This window comes from Lactuca serriola, chromosome 6 (assembly GCF_051521515.1).
Source record: "Lactuca serriola cultivar US96UC23 chromosome 6, Lser_US96UC23_V15, whole genome shotgun sequence".
Taxonomy (NCBI): domain Eukaryota; kingdom Viridiplantae; phylum Streptophyta; class Magnoliopsida; order Asterales; family Asteraceae; genus Lactuca; species Lactuca serriola.
Genome location: NC_136413.1, coordinates 57,717,584 through 57,733,836, shown reverse-complemented (window position 1 = coordinate 57,733,836; position 16,253 = coordinate 57,717,584). Strand labels below are relative to the sequence as shown.

The 16,253-nt window shown below is 36.3% G+C and overlaps 1 protein-coding gene across 1 annotated transcript; it reads left to right on the top strand.

The window, feature by feature from the left end:
• The first annotated feature begins 8,734 nt into the window (after positions 1–8,734).
• LOC145058548 (protein kinase G11A-like) lies at positions 8,735–12,332 on the top strand. Its single transcript, XM_079006443.1, has 2 exons — positions 8,735–9,424; positions 11,359–12,332. The coding sequence occupies exons 1-2, from the start codon at positions 8,832–8,834 to the stop codon at positions 12,158–12,160; spliced, it is 1,395 nt and encodes a 464-aa protein (XP_078862569.1). The 5' UTR covers positions 8,735–8,831; the 3' UTR covers positions 12,161–12,332.
• The last annotated feature ends 3,921 nt before the right edge of the window (positions 12,333–16,253 follow it).

The window sequence follows — 16,253 nt, the reverse complement described above, 5'->3', positions numbered from 1 at the left end:
TAGCTGACCCAGCTCCTTACTCGGTCCGCCTAAAAAATGTTGCTGACCGAAACAGATAGACGAAAATCCTCGTTTGCCCTCATCTCTTTCATGCTAGTTTCTTCCTCGATCGCTAAACAAAAACTCACCCATGCTACTCCTTCCTCTGCTCAGCCACACCATGCTCTCCACCTTTATCAGCGCGTATGGCGACCCACCATCTGCACCGCAACAAGCAAGTCCAGTGAATCTCAAACCTCAAATCGATTTCTCCAAATCGTTTCCCACATCCACTTCATCCCCATGCACAACTCGAAAACAACATCTTTGATTTCAATTACAGATATCCCCTACGGATTCTTTGATTTCGATTAACGGGTAAGAATCTTGATTTCTCATATTTTTCTTCTTTGAGTTTGATTACAGTTGTAAAATTCGATTGGATCCATTGGTTTAATTTGAAGCTTTAAAATTCCGGGTTCGTTATATTGCTTAAAGTTTTCTTTTTGGGTTTTATATGTTTGAATTAAGCTTTAAAGGTTCCTTTTATCGGTTTGAAATATTCATGTTTGATAAATTGACAAGGAATTAATCGATAATAGCCTCAAATTCACCTTGGATTTTCATCTGCCCACCAAGTGTTCGATCGCATGCCTGAGTGAATCTTGAAGTCTTGATTATCAAGAAAGAGAAAAAGAACGCTAAAAATGAAGAAATAACATCTCTCATCATACAAGCACTTGCTTATGGTTAGAGAGAGAGAGAGAGAGAGAGAGAGAGCCAAAACCGAAGAACATAGAGAGAGAAAGAGACAAAAGGGAAGTGAAGAGATGGAAAACAATGTAGGGCACAACAAAGAACTCCACTCTGCTTGTGTGATCATTTCTATATGTATATTGATAACATTTATTATATGTACATGCTTACTAAGAATTACAAGTTTCATAGTTGCAGTTGGAACTTTTGGTCTTGTTAACATATGATAGAGTTTGACCAACACAAATTTTGTTCCATACTTTTACATAGTTTTTTATTTTAAAACATGATGATAACTCCTTATTGAAACTGAATAAAAGTTAACTGTCTAAATTTTCAACATGGTTTGGTTTGTTTGTTGTATCATCAAATTGATTCATTTGTTTGTTGTAAATAGCTAATGGAAATCGTTGATTGATTCATGTGTTTGTTGTAAGTAGCTAAGGAAAATCACCAAATCGATGCATTTGTTTGTTGTATCACCAACTCCAATCAAAGTTCATTGATTTTTCTTAATCAAGAATAAAATTCATTATTATTTTTTGGCGTTATATAAAGTTTTGCATTAAGGGGTAATATGGTCATTTTCATCATTCATCACAATCAGTCAGAGATATAATCAAACAACATGGTTTCAGTCAGATGTGGACTCAGTCAGACGTTCTAATTCAGTCAGCACTAACTCAGTCAGTACTAACTCAGTCAGCAACTATCAAACGACCCCTTAGAAAGTGATTGAACAACCAACTTTCTCAAGACTTTGACACCAAACTCTCTCGGCTTGTCAATATGTGACTTCATCTCCAAGATGTGATCACACATAGATCTTGCTTGCCAATAGGGCTTGAATGACCTTAAACTTGTGGGTTAGGGAAAATAATTGTAGGAGGTGGATGAATTGAAGTATGATTTCCATGACCCAGTCACGGGACATCATCTTCATTAGGAAAGCTTATTCCAAGAGTTTTGGGAAGATCATAATTGTCTGAACCAGACATCTTTTGGAAGATATTCAAGATAGTTGATTTAAAGTCCTTAATATAACACCCAATATGAAATATTAAGGCTAGGACCTAACACAATATTTTATAACTTGGAAGAAGGATGCCGTAATCCAAGCTATAAAATATTTGAAGGTAGGCGAATGACGATTCACCAATTTCCACCATGAAAAACGAAATAAATTATTAGGTTTTAATTGGATTTGAAACTCCTAGATCTTTTGAGATTCATTGACCTTTCAATGGCATGTTTCAATCTCGAGTGTGCTCTTCAGGTTTTGTGATTGGGATGCCGAGGATCACAAAACAAGGTGTGAAGTAACCATGCAAATTACTTTGTACCCTTAATGTTTACCCCTCAATAGATGTGTTGGTTAACCACACGCTCTCCATCGATACTCTGATAAACATTAAGTTTCCCTTTGCCTACCTTGTTAAGTCCAACTAGTGTGCCGGTTAACCACACGCGCTACACTAACCAACTTAAGCAAAGTGCAAAGTGTAATTTCATGGGTTAGCACCTTATTCACATTTTTCTAAAGTAACTAAGATTGGGAATTTATGAAAACATTTAGTTACTTTATATTCATCATACTTTTAATGAAGATTTTAAGTCCTTGTCTTACCCATTCGGCTAACGACCCTACACCGATCAAGGAAGCGGTGGGTGAGAGTGGACACCCATTAAGCTGCCATTTTTTAGGCAACAACCTTATACCCCCCTTATAGACCGGCTTTTTGAATGAGACCTACTAACGGTAAAACGACTTATTCTTATACGTATATAATTATTATTAAACTATAATATTATAAACTATAAGGGTTGAATTTTAACTTTTAAAATTCTAGGGGTTGGAACTAAAGCTTTTAAAGAGACTTTACATGTTCCAAAACTTGAGGGCAAGTTTTGTAACTTTCAAAACTTTTCATCTTTCATAACTTATGAGTTAAATGGTTTAATAAAATGAGAGACTTTTCATTTTATGTAACTTATGTGTTTCTTTAATGGACTTTAAAAGAATGAATTTTGGTAATCCATAACTTGACGAAAATTATGGATTCCATTAAAACACATAATGATCAAGAATTAAACCAACAAGAAGTTACAAATAATTCCTATGATCTTTTAAACTCATAAGTTCATGAACATGCATATCAACAATTTCAAGAATCATAAAATTAACCATATAAAACTTGAAATTTTGATAATAGCTATTGAAAATGGATTAGCATAACCATTACACCATCTAAAACAAGTTTTATAGCACCAAAACAGTTTAGGGTAATGTTTCTAGTCCATTTCCAGCAGCAAAACTCGAAAAACTGCATTATGTGGCTCCTACTCGTCGAGTGCATGAACCTACTCGACGAGTACGATGAGTTTACTCATGGACTCGTCGAGTCCCCCCATGGACTCGACGACTTTATGCTGCAGAGTGCAGAAAAACTGAGTTTTTTCACAATTTTACATCAAGTATCAAACAAACAAGCCTAGGCTCTGATACCATTGTTGGGATTTGATCATTCTAACACTCCTATGGTGTACATGCAACCCTAGAAACCTTGGATCTATGTTTTATCTATGATACATGCAAATTTGATTTTCCAAAGTTCTTAACCTATCTAGCATACATGGGGAACTTTTAATCATAAAAGATAGTAAGAAATACATACCTTTAGTTGCTTGGATTCCCTGAGAACCTTGTGAGCCTAGCACCTCAAGTGTGATGCCTCAAATGTCTCATACAACACCAAATACACTTGGAATAACCTTGAGAGAAATAGAACACTTCTAAATTTGGCTATGCCCTCTTGTTCTCACACTAGTGCCAATTTTGGTCGCTCACATATTCTTTTTATAGTGTGTCATAAGTAGGGTTACACCATGTAAACCCTAACTTGACATGGCTCTTCATTTCCATGATCCATGGGTTCAAAGACACCATGGAGTTTCCTATGGGTTTTTGCCCAACTTGATAATCCATGAAGCATTAGCCCACTATACAAGTATGAGTGATTTACACAATCAACCCATATATTTAATTAATCTTCTTTTGATCACTTAATTAATTCCAAATTAATTCTTGATCAATACTTATTAAATAATATTATTAATATATTAGAACTTATAATATATTAATAAACCTTAAGTGTTATTTCTCTCATTTTGGTTTATCCAAATGCATGGTGCCATGCAACCCAAATAGACCATGCTAACCGAGTCAAGTACATCCCATAAATAGTTATGAACTTAGACACCTAATCCAACAGGTAAGGCATTCCAGACTTATGCTGAGGGCTCGGTGGTAATCCAAACCTATGCTGAGGACCTTATAAGGGTATTCCAGACACAGGCCGCGGGCCCAGTGATCATGATTGTTGATTTCATCTGATTATGGTACTTTCAGTATTGATGCATTAATGGAAGTTGGGAGACACAATCAACTGGTTTGGATAAAGGGAACGATTAAAGGTGATTGGAAGTATCGGTTGTGTATCAGAAAGTCTCTCGGAATGTTTGCATTATAATCCCGTTTGATCGCAAGCTGTTATGAGGGTTTGATTATCAAGGTTGGGGAACCGGTTATGAAGTCTCAAATCAAAGTTCTTCGTTAAAGTATCGGGTGCTTTCTTCATGGGGGTACATTTGAATTGTTAAGGACTGGAGGTAAATGTGGGATTCCTGGAATTTTCATCTTTGATCGTAGGAGCAGTGGTTTGAGTGGCGTGTCAGTGAGTCACGGGTTAATTAAAGAGTTTTGGTGCATCTTATGGACTTTGGAGTAGTGGGAGATTCATGATTTATGTGATTGGGTTCTTTTCAGATAAGGTATTGAATTCATGGTTTTGAGAAGAGTAGTGATGGTTGTTTTTATCAGGGATCTGGTAGGTGGTCAGGGATTTATATTCTCGGGTATCTGTAAATTCGTTCAAGCTGGATAGGTTGTGCGGTTCAGGTTGTGAAATTGAGTCCTTGTGGGGACAGTTTTGTTTGGTATAATTCCCTTTTGATAATTTTACACGACACCTTGGAGGCACCAACACGGCGTGTCTAGATAAGGAAAAGGCACGGGTTTTATTTAGGCAACACGATGCTTTCCTCTTGGAACACACCATGTTGATGGCTGGAAATGAAACCCTAATTTTTTGGGTTTTCCCCCTATTTAAAGGAAAGTGAAGGCTAGGGTTTGTTCACTCTCAGCCCTCATCAGCCCCTAAAACCCTAAGAGAAACCCTAATCATCTTTCCCTCTCATTTATGAGATAGTGTGGTGTTTTTGGAGCCAAATAAGAAAGAAATTGGAAGAAGAAAGGCAATATCTAGCAAGCAAGTCCATTCTCTTTCATCTCGACACTCTTCTGGACCTTTGTAAGTGTCCAAGATCCGATTTTTATCATTCCATGTTGCTAGATCTTGGTTTTTGTCCATTTAGCTTCCTATTCTTGAGAGTTGGAAGGGTTAGATCTCATAAATTTTGCAACTTTATGAATCCCCAGATCAAGGTGACCTTGTAAAGTATTGGATCTGGCTTATAGTTGAGTTTTGATGTCATGCATTGAGATTGGTTCATAATCCTTATTATTGACCTATTATGGGCTCAAGACATGCATTAGACATTCACGTTTATAAAGCTCTGACCTTTGGGATGGTTTTAGTGCTAGAACCTCTTTTGGAAAGTATTGGGCATCAGCTTTAAGGATTGAGTGCTTATTGGTTAAGTCTGTGCATCTTCTAGCCTTATAGATGGGTTTTGGACCCTTTGGAGTAGTCCCAGAGGATAAATTTGGAAACTTTATCCTCCTTCATATCATTTTGGTCTAGATCTGAGCTTTAGAGCTTTGGGAATCGAATGAAGCAACTTAATGGATTAAGCTACTTGAACTCTGGCAAACACAATGTGTTTTCAAGTCAACACGACGTTTTGGCTGGGGTTTTCCTGAGTATTTGGATGCGGGAGGAACACAGCGTATTAGAGTCAACATGGACTGTTGACTTTGACCAAGTTTGACCTTGAGGGGTATTTTGGATATTTTGGTATTTTGATGGTTTTTGGTCATTTGGATGGGTAGATATTGGTTGGAGCTGATATTCGAAGTCGGGACCTCATCAGCTATGGATCAGATCAAGATGTGAGTTTTCCTCACTGTACTTTCGGGTCGAAGGCACCAAGGGTGGCCCATTGATTTGATAACCTGATATTCGTTGGTATGTTAGGTATGGAATAGATATGCATGCTAGTTCGGTAGATATGTAGGAATGCCTACGACACTGTTTGTATGATTATCAGTATATGTTATTATATGTTATATGTCAGCGTGTTGGGTTGGGTTGAGGTTGTACTGCTTCGTGCGGTAGCCAACAAACCCTGGAGCAATCCAGATATGAGTCGAGGGCTAAGGAGGGCATGCCAGACATATACCGAGGGCTCATTAGCATTCCAGATATGAGTTGAGGGCCGGATAGGGCATGCCAGACTCATACTTAGGGCTCAATAGCATTCTAGATACGAGTTGAGGACCGGTTAGTATGCCAAACTCGTACTGAGGGTTGAACATTTGTATGCAAGTCTAATGACTGATTGGGCTAGGGAGCAAACCCGACATAAGTTGAAGGCCCCGGGGGCAAGCCAGACTTATGATGTGGGCTCAAGAGTAAGCCATATATGAGTTGTGGGCCCCATAGGCAAGCCAGACTCATTCTGTGGGCTCAAGAGTAATCCAGTCTTTTAGCTGTGAACTCAGTGCAAGCTGTTATATTATTTGTGCTATTTGATTGTGTGTTGTTAGTTTAGGGAAACTCACTAAGCTTCGTGCTTACAGTTTTGGTTTATTGTTTCAGGTACTTTAGCAGATCCTGGCAAGGTGAAGGTGCGACCGTACACATCCTCGTGTTTTTAGAACTTATGATTTTTGGGAAACTCTCATAATGAAAATGTTTTGAAAACTATGTTGTAAACGATTGCGATTTTTAAATAATATTTTATAAACAATTGTTTTTGTAAATACCTCTTTAGTGAATGGGTTGTTTGAAAAGTTAAAAATTTTGTTGAAATTTTCGGGATGTTATAAGATATTTTGGGAAACCACTGCTTGAGCTCTGGCAGATTGTACACACTACTTCATTTGGTTTCTCTCCTTTGAAATTCTTTATATCTTTTTGAATTTTTTTTTATGAAAATCCTTATATCCTTAGTTTGAGTTTGGAATCCCACGAGTGTTCATCCAAATCCCTCAAACCAGGGCTATGATACCAATTTGTAACATCCAAATTTCCAAACCAAAATTTTCATTTTAAAATTCATATAGAAATATTGTTCATAAAAACCATCTCAAGAAAATCACAACATCAAATACAAGTTATCATTAAAATATCAGAGTGTCTCAAAATATCCGGAATCATAAATTGCAAGCGAATGTGTACAACTGTAACACATTTAATAAACAACTGTAAGCACAAAGCTAAGTGAATTTCCCTAAAATACCACATATAACACAACACAAAATAAACAACTATGGGTTATCAGCAACCCTGAAGACTACCTGAAGTCTCAATGGGAAACAACACGCCCGATGGGTTATCAACAACCTTGGAGACTACCCGAAGTCTCAGCACACACAATAACACATACCATAGTAATAGCATGTAGACCCAGCTGGTCATCATATATATAAATATATTCTACCACACAGGTAAGAATAGTGAGGAGAATCACCTCGCACAAATGACCAATAGAACTCATAACCGAACTGGCGGAACTAGACTCCGCCTAATAATTACACTAATTAGTAATTAAGGTAATTTTCATACTCCACTAGTCCCAAGACAAGTCTAATCCACATGTCGGGTAAAATATTGTTTTGCCTCTTCAAAACCCTTACAAATCCACCTAAGGCACAATTAGCCCCAAAAGTAAAATAAATTCAACACTCTATCGTATGCGCGACGTACTCACCTCTACACTAGACGTAGAGCACACGGCTGGAAGCAATCGGACTCGCAACTGACTATGCTGGGTGTAGCCAGAATTACGCTCGGCTTATGCGTCTCATCCCAAAACTCAGTTATTAAGGTCTTAATCATAAAGAAACTTACTGCAACCTCAGATCTGCCCCTAAAAAGACATCCTAACCCATAAAGTCTCTGACTTTATGCCTTTGTGTGGCTAAAGAGAGCTTAATCCCAAAACCCTAAGATTTTACTTCACCAAAAACTCCATAACTCATCCATGGATGAAAGGAAAGGGCCAAGCTAGCATTTTTATGACTATAAGAACCCTAAAACATTTGAAAGGACAACTCAAGTGCTCTGGAGTATTGCATACTTACAAAGATCAATGTTTTGGGAAAAAAATGAACATAAATCTAAGCCTAAACAAGATCTAACAAAACAAGATCCAAGGTATGAACTTTATACATTCAAAAGATGAGCAAAGAGATATAGATTATGGATCCAAAAGCTTGAATGCAACACCACTTTTTGAATGATCTCCCTTCACTAACAAGAACACTAAAAAATCACTCACAAGCTTCAAATCTCACTCACAAGGGTTAGGGTTTCGATTTTAGGGTTTAGAGGAATGGAGTCTGGTCATAAGAAGGTCCAATGGGATTAAGATGTTTAAATTGGGGACACAACCCTAAAAATTTAGGGTTTAAGGATTGCACGAGTACACCCGATGTACTCACGTGTACGCCCAACATACTCCACCTTTGACGCGCCTTACTTGCTGACTTATGCATGACGTACCAGCCTAGTACGCCCAACGTGTGGGCCTTATTTACAATAATTTAAAATATTAAGGGTTGAAAGTCAAATATTATCGAAATAAAACTTAATGACCAAATATTTAAAAATAAAAAAATATATTATCTTTTAATTCATTATCCCTCAGAGAATATAATGTCATTTATAAACTTTTTATCTGTCTTATCCCAAGTTCGAACTGCTTTATTTGTAAAAAACTTAAAAGCCCACGATGACACCAAACTGGCCTCATTAATAATCCGGGTTTTCGTACCCATTTCATCCCCTTCAAAAAGGCGATTCCTCTTCTCTCACATACACGTTTTTTGTGCTCACCCCTTCGCTTCGATAATGGAACCACCATCTGTAGACGATCTCGCCGACGACCTACGGAGCATCAGCTTCAACTCAACCACCACTACCACAGCCACCGACATTAACCGCAGCACAAGCTCCGGATCCGAAACAACTTGGACCACCGCTACCTCCTCTGCTCGCCACAACCTCCACCTCCCCTGTAACACCGCCACAAAACCACATGCGCCTTCCGGTGATTCTTGCTGGGACGCCGTTCGTCAATCTGGACCTGAATCAGACGGAAAACTTACTCTCGCTGACATCCGCTTCCTCCACCGTCTAGGAGCCGGCGACATCGGCTCCGTATACCTCGCAAAACTCAAATGTTCTCCTTCTCCGCCCTCCTCCGCCATTTTCGCCGCTAAGGTCATGGATAAGAGGGAGCTTGCAAGCCGTAACAAGGAAGGAAGATCGAAGACAGAAAGGGAGATTCTAGAGATTTTGGATCATCCATTTTTACCGACGCTTTACGCGTCGTTGGATTCGCCGAAATGGTCGTGTTTGTTGACCGATTTCTGTCCCGGCGGAGACCTTCACGTTCTCCGGCAACGTCAGCCATGCAAACGCTTCCCGGAATCCGCCGTCAGGTGCGCATTTTAGCATTCTCTTAGTTACTCTGCATGTCTTTTCATATACTTTGATCAGTAATGATCCCCTGCTACACATTACATCACATAATTTCTGCTCCGGCTCACTCATTGGCCCACCGATGTGGCATGTGCTTGTTAGGACCCACAACATTTACTTTGACTTGGATTTCAAAATTTGGTGTTTTGTGTTTATCAAACATTATATGCATTGATGTATAAGCTAAAAAATTGAGCTATTTTAATGTTATCATCAAACTACATTAATTTGAAAGAAAAAAAGTACTTTATTTCTGTAAAAAACAAGGTCAAACAAAAAAAATTAAGTTTAAAACAAAATTGTTGTATTATTGTATTTATGATTTTAAATAATATTTGTTATTTCATCAAGTCCAAAAATGGTTAAATGAGAGAAAAATTGGTTTGCTGATGTATATTTGAAAATACAAAAATTGAAAAAAAAAATATTGTAAAAAAATCCTTTTAAAAAGGTTGAAAAAGAATTAAGATAAAAAATCTAATAAAGCATTACAAAAAGTCTTAAAAAGGTTGTAGAAAAATAATTTAATTTATAAAAGCTAAATTTAAAAAGAATTCGTAACAAAATTTTAAAATATAAGAAAAAAACAAAATAAAAGTTAAAAAAAATTAAATTAAAAATAAATAAACTCTTGCTTTTTGCTTTTAACATTTACCGTTTGGATATTGTCAGACGTTACATTTAATTATATGATTTAAATACAACTGTACGAAAACATTAGGGTAAAAAGATTATATTCCATTGTATTATTGTTTTCGGACATAGTAATCAATTTCTTGGATAACCAAACAACTAGGTCCCACAAAGTGGGCCTTCGAGGCTGCATGTTATTGTCTCGTAGGCTTGTGTGCACCTGATTAGGAAGACGAAGATACTCAGTTGTCGAGTACACGTGAGATCCATCGAAGGTCAAACATCGTGAACCCTCATTTAATGCCACGTGGGTCCTTAGATATCGGACGTCCACAAAATGCCACTTCAACGAAAGTATGAAGTTAAATGAGATAGTGAAGTCAAGCCCAATCACCTTTTGTCTTTTAAGATCGTTAATTGATAAAAACAAAAGAATAATGCACAAAGTATAAAAGGTTTTAAAAAGATCATAAGTCATAAAAATGACATAACATATGAAGGTTTTATCAACTTCACAAAAATGGGATATTTTGTTAAGTTTTAATCCTTAAACATTATACTGCTAATAGTATATCTGGTTAATAATTTTTTTGAACTGTGTTAAATTCTCAATATGTTTTATGAAAATGAAAAAATATATATACAAGTAAAAGTAACAGAGAATGTGAAATAAAAATATAAACAAAGAACAAACTATTGGAAAGAAATACTTTTGTTATGCTTAGAAACCTTTTTCAAACTAAAAAAAAAAATATTGAAAAAGCCATTTCCAAAACTTGTGGATGCTCTTCCAATCAGATATTTTGTATGTTATATTTTAAGCTTATATTATAAGATATAAACAATTATTGTAGGTAATGAAGCGATGATATTAGGTAAAGGCATGTGGGGAACAATTGCCAAAATGGTGTATGAAATAATTGATTGTTTTTGGGAAATGATAGAAAGGAAAATCCCAAATAGGGAAAAGTTGTCCTTATAATGACAAAAAAACAAAAGACCTCTATTTCTATATACTACTAACTGCCATCACTTCGGTCCCCTACCAAAGCTACACTTTATATATTTTAACCATTTGGTAACACACCTCATGATCTCTTTGGACAATTATCAACTTAAATATATGTTGTCGTAGCATTTGACAATTATAACATAAATATATGTTGTAGCAAGCAACAAAGAATCCATAAATACTTGTCACATTGTGATTCATGATTTATGTGTACCGACATTGTGATTTATCTGTCTCATGTTTGAACAGGTTTTATGTGTCGGAGGTGATTGTAGCTCTCGAGTACCTTCACATGTTGGGAATAGTTTATCGCGATCTTAAACCGGAAAACGTTTTAGTCCGATCCGACGGTCACATCATGCTTACGGATTTCGACCTCTCTTTAAAATGCGACCTCTCCACATCAACCCCCGCCCAAGTTTTCTCCGACCACCACCACCTAAACCCACCATCAACCACCGACCACCGCCCACTCAACCCGCCCAAATTCACCGCCTCCTCCTGCATTCTCCCCAACTGCATTGTCCCGGCGGTCTCTTGCTTCACCCCTAAGCGTAAACGGAAGAAGAAACCGGCAAGCCACCACGGGCCGGAGTTCGTGGCGGAGCCGGTGGATGTCCGGTCAATGTCGTTTGTTGGGACACATGAATATCTGGCGCCGGAAATTGTCTCCGGTGAAGGCCATGGAAGTGCTGTTGATTGGTGGACTTTGGGAATATTTATATTTGAATTATTTTATGGTGTGACGCCGTTTAGGGGGGTGGATAATGAGCTAACCCTAGCTAATATTGTAGCTAGGGCTTTGGAATTCCCAAAACAGCCGGTGATTCCGGCCACCGCTAGGGATTTAATAAGTCAATTGTTGGTCAAGGATCCTGGTTGTCGGATGGGGTCAACAATGGGGGCATCGGTGGTGAAGCACCACCAGTTTTTCAGTGGGGTTAATTGGGCTTTATTGAGATGTACAACACCACCGTTTGTTCCACCGCCGTTTGACTACCAGGAGGTGGTGGATGACGGTTGTCCTGGTACTCCGGTGGAATATTATTAGTAAAAATTTGTTTTTTGTATTTTGTCACGATTAGATTTTGATTTGGGCCTAGGGAACAATATTAATGGATCAAACTTTCTGCTGTTGGGTCGGGTTGCATATTAGACTATGTACATAATTTGAATCCATTTTCAATCCAAAAAATAAAGAGTCAAATGGCTCATCTAATTAAGCTACCACACGATAACATGGAGAACATTCAAATTTCGTATGGTTGATCTCTGGTGGACAAAAAAAATAATATTTAAGTTCATATAATGATTAAAAGGGACTGATGGTGGTGTTACTTCATATATTGATTTGGTGACACAATAGTCTCCATGTAACTCCCTCCTTGAAGGATCTCCATGTTTTTAAGTGAACACAACCTATTTTTCGTATCCTTCTTCATATCTACTTGGTAAAGACGATTAAAACAACTGGAATGCACAAACCATTTTCCATTCCTCATCAAGTGTAGTGGCGGATGACACCAAGGAAAACACGATACCAATCTCCATCTCCTTCCATCCTCCGCAACTGGACATAAGGCGGCTTTGTACAGAAGCGAATGGTCATGGATAAGTGAATGCAGCCTCTTATAAACCAAGAAACTAAAAAAAGGTGTTGCTACTTCGGGTAAAAAGTGAGTTGTCATCTCTGTGAATAAGGTTGCTCAAAAGAAATCCTAGGTCGGAAGACCACTACTTTTGACTGGATCTTTCTCCAAGAGTCAGATTTCAACGAGTATATATAAGTATTGGAATGATTGGTTAAATGTAGAATCTTGTAGTCTTTGTTAGAAGAGCTATAATACAAACCAAATAGACCTCCATTGCCGTTGTAACATTCTATATCATGAGTACTACTGGCTTTAGACAAAATCTTATATTCACCCGTCCAAGGATTCCATAAAATTAGATTTATGTTTTCACCATCGTTCTCCCAATGCAACACGTATGCATACCATTCCATGCAAAGATGTTACAAGCGGCATGTGAACATTATTGGGTCCTACTTTGATTTAGAGCTGACAATGGGTCGATATGGGTTGGATTCGGGTTCAACCCATTTAATAATTGGGTTGAAGATTTCAACATAACCCAATCTTTTTATTTAAATTGATAGATATTTTCAACCCAACTCAACCTTTTAGATAAATAATATTAAAAAATGTTTTTATATGTGACAATTACTGAAATAAGACGATCTGTTTTTATGTCATCTAATAAATATTATCAGTTATTTGAGGTTGCGTAGATTCGTGCTTAAATGTGAAATACAAAAATACACGAAAGACGGAATATTCAAACACGGAAAAATAGCCGTATATTTGGTCGTTTGAAGACAAAACAAATCAAAGGATAAAAAATACCAAGACTTTAAAAACTCAAGGGACTATTATGGAAATTCAGTTATCTTAATTGAATTTATAGATATATTCTCATGTTCAAAGAAAAACAAGCACATACCTTTCTTGCTTCTCAAACACATGTCTACTACTTGATAGTCAACGTGAACAAATCCTTCACTCACAAACTTTCATCACTCAAGTGCCTTAGATATTTTTTCTTCATATATATGTATGTGTATGTAATGTGAGAGGGTGTGTGTTTATTTTTCGCTTCTCATAAAACCTCCTGCACCATTTCCTTGAAAGCAAAACACAACACCATCTCCTTAAAAGAAAAAACACAACAAAACCCACTGCAACTTCAACAATCAACATCTTCTTCAACAACAAAAGACAACCAACAACAACAACAAACTTCAATCTTCATCCCTAAAGTAAGAACACCAAGAACACCAAAAAGATCTTCAAAGCCATATACACTTCCAACCTTCAGCACCCTCGTGAACTCATCACCTTACACCACCAATCACTACCAAACACCCTCTCTTACATAAACCCAAGTAAACCACAAAATCAAACCATCCAAAACCCTCATGCATAAAGAATCCATACAAGACCCATTACTATTCATCATCTTCTTCATAAACCTTTACCACCTTATATCTCCATTATATCTCCATTTTAACCACCTTATTCCACCCTCCAAACAACCTCAAAATACTCTCCAAACACCCTCCAAATACCCTCCTTAAACCTCCTCCAAAAACCCTTTTAAATCATCTCAACCATCACTACCTTGTTGTTTTCGAGATTAGAAACTGCAAGTCAGAAAAAGAGGAAAAGTGGGTTGAGTACAACCAAAAGACCACTAGTGAGATTTTCACCACAAATTACTCCGAACCTTACCTACATCAAGGAATTTTCAAGAATGATTTTGACCAAGGGAAACCATAGAGAGACGTGAGAGAGTATTGTGTATCCAGAGAGATTTGTTCCGAAAATTGAGAAAAGAAGAATGATATTAATTCTCTATTTGTTTACGTTTGCTAAAACAAGAATACTAAAGTCAAGGATTAATCTCATATTGGATTAGGCCAAAGAAATATTTGGTCAAAAATCAAGTGGGCTAGTTATTTTAAAGTGGGCTAAACCAATTTTCTACTAGACCACATAAAACAAAGTTTTTCAAAACCGCACCGCTCAACAAATCAAAACCCGACTGAATATTGAACAAATAGAAACAAAGTATATTAGGTAAGAGTCCAACCCTAAGCATGTTCAGTCAAATCATTTGACGAACTTACTTGATAGACTAGTCGTTTCAATCAACCATATAACTTAACGAACCTTTTATATATATATATATATATATATATATATATATATATATATATATATATATATATATATATATATATATATATATATATATATATATATATATATATATATATATAGTTATTTATATTGTTATAGCTTCACGTTATTTATTTACGGTTATCTATTTTATTTATAGTTTTCAGTCAATTACAACTTTCCTGTAGTGATTAATAATTTTATATTTATTGTCCGCAATTTTATCTTTTTACTTTATATAGCTGTCACACAATAATTGGTATCCGAGCATTTATTCGTGGTGATATTTTATTTTCAACAAATGAGTTGTCACCGGGTTGATCCGTTTATGTAGTTCTCAACCCAACCTATTAAAGAAAAAGGTTAAACCTGAGTTAACTCATTAAAAAAAAAACTAAACAAATTAACTAAAGATTATACCATTTAAATTAGTTCAAAACTTAAATAAACTTTCAAAGTATAATAAAAGCACAATCTCAATTTACAAATACAAATAAATTGTTCACATTAAAGATATGTAATTTCGAAATGATTTTGAAGAGTGATTAACGTTGTCAGCTCAAAGAAAAAAGCTATTAAGTAGGATTGCATTTTTTAAAACATAAATAATAATACAACATTGTAATTTATAAATTAATACTTAGATTAATACATTATAATATTTAAATAATTATTAAATTTAATATATATTAAAGTTAAATGAGTTGGTGGGTTGAAAATGAATTGACAATATTTATCCAACCAAACCTATTTAATTAAATGAGTTAGATCGGTTGACCCATTTATCCTAAATTGGTTGAAAACCTCAACCCAAACTGCTAATTTTGGGTTGGGTTCAGGTTAGGTTGGTGAATTAAGTCGATTTTTGTCAGCTTTACTTTGAATGGCATAGGGCGGCTGGCTTTCTTTTTAGGTTTTTCACCATCAATGATGCGGAACTTGTAAGGTGTTGTGGTAGAGTATAAGAGAAGTTCATGGCAATTTTGATGTAATTCGTATTTGGTTGCACGGTGGAGCTGCATTTTGATAAACATATGCGACGTTATGAACGAGTTCCATTGCTTGGAAACACGCCTAAAACAAAGAAAAGGCTTCATTGGCAGCTTTGGTAGTATGTGGAACAAAAGTACGTCGGGTAGTATCTCCATCATAATGTTATTAAGGGGACGACGGTGTTCCGCCTTGTTTTTTCTTCTACTACCCATAACTTGGATTAGCCGATTAGGGTTAACGAATAAATTTTTTTAGTTTGTTTATTTCATAGTTTGTTATTTTGTTATATACAAATCATCTGATGTTTTGATTTATGGAAAGAAGATATAGTGTAAAATAGATAAATATCATTAATCTTCGAATGCTTTCCTTATTTTCGGTCAATCAATTCTAGCCAAACCAAGTTTTCGT

Bases quoted from the DNA above. Each gene is read 5' to 3' on its own strand.
- LOC145058548 (XM_079006443.1), top strand. From the start codon at position 8,832: ATGGAACCACCATCTGTAGACGATCTCGCCGACGACCTACGGAGCATC. The intron at 9,425-11,358 runs GTGCGCATTTTA...ATGTTTGAACAG, and splicing joins TTCCCGGAATCCGCCGTCAG to GTTTTATGTGTCGGAGGTGA.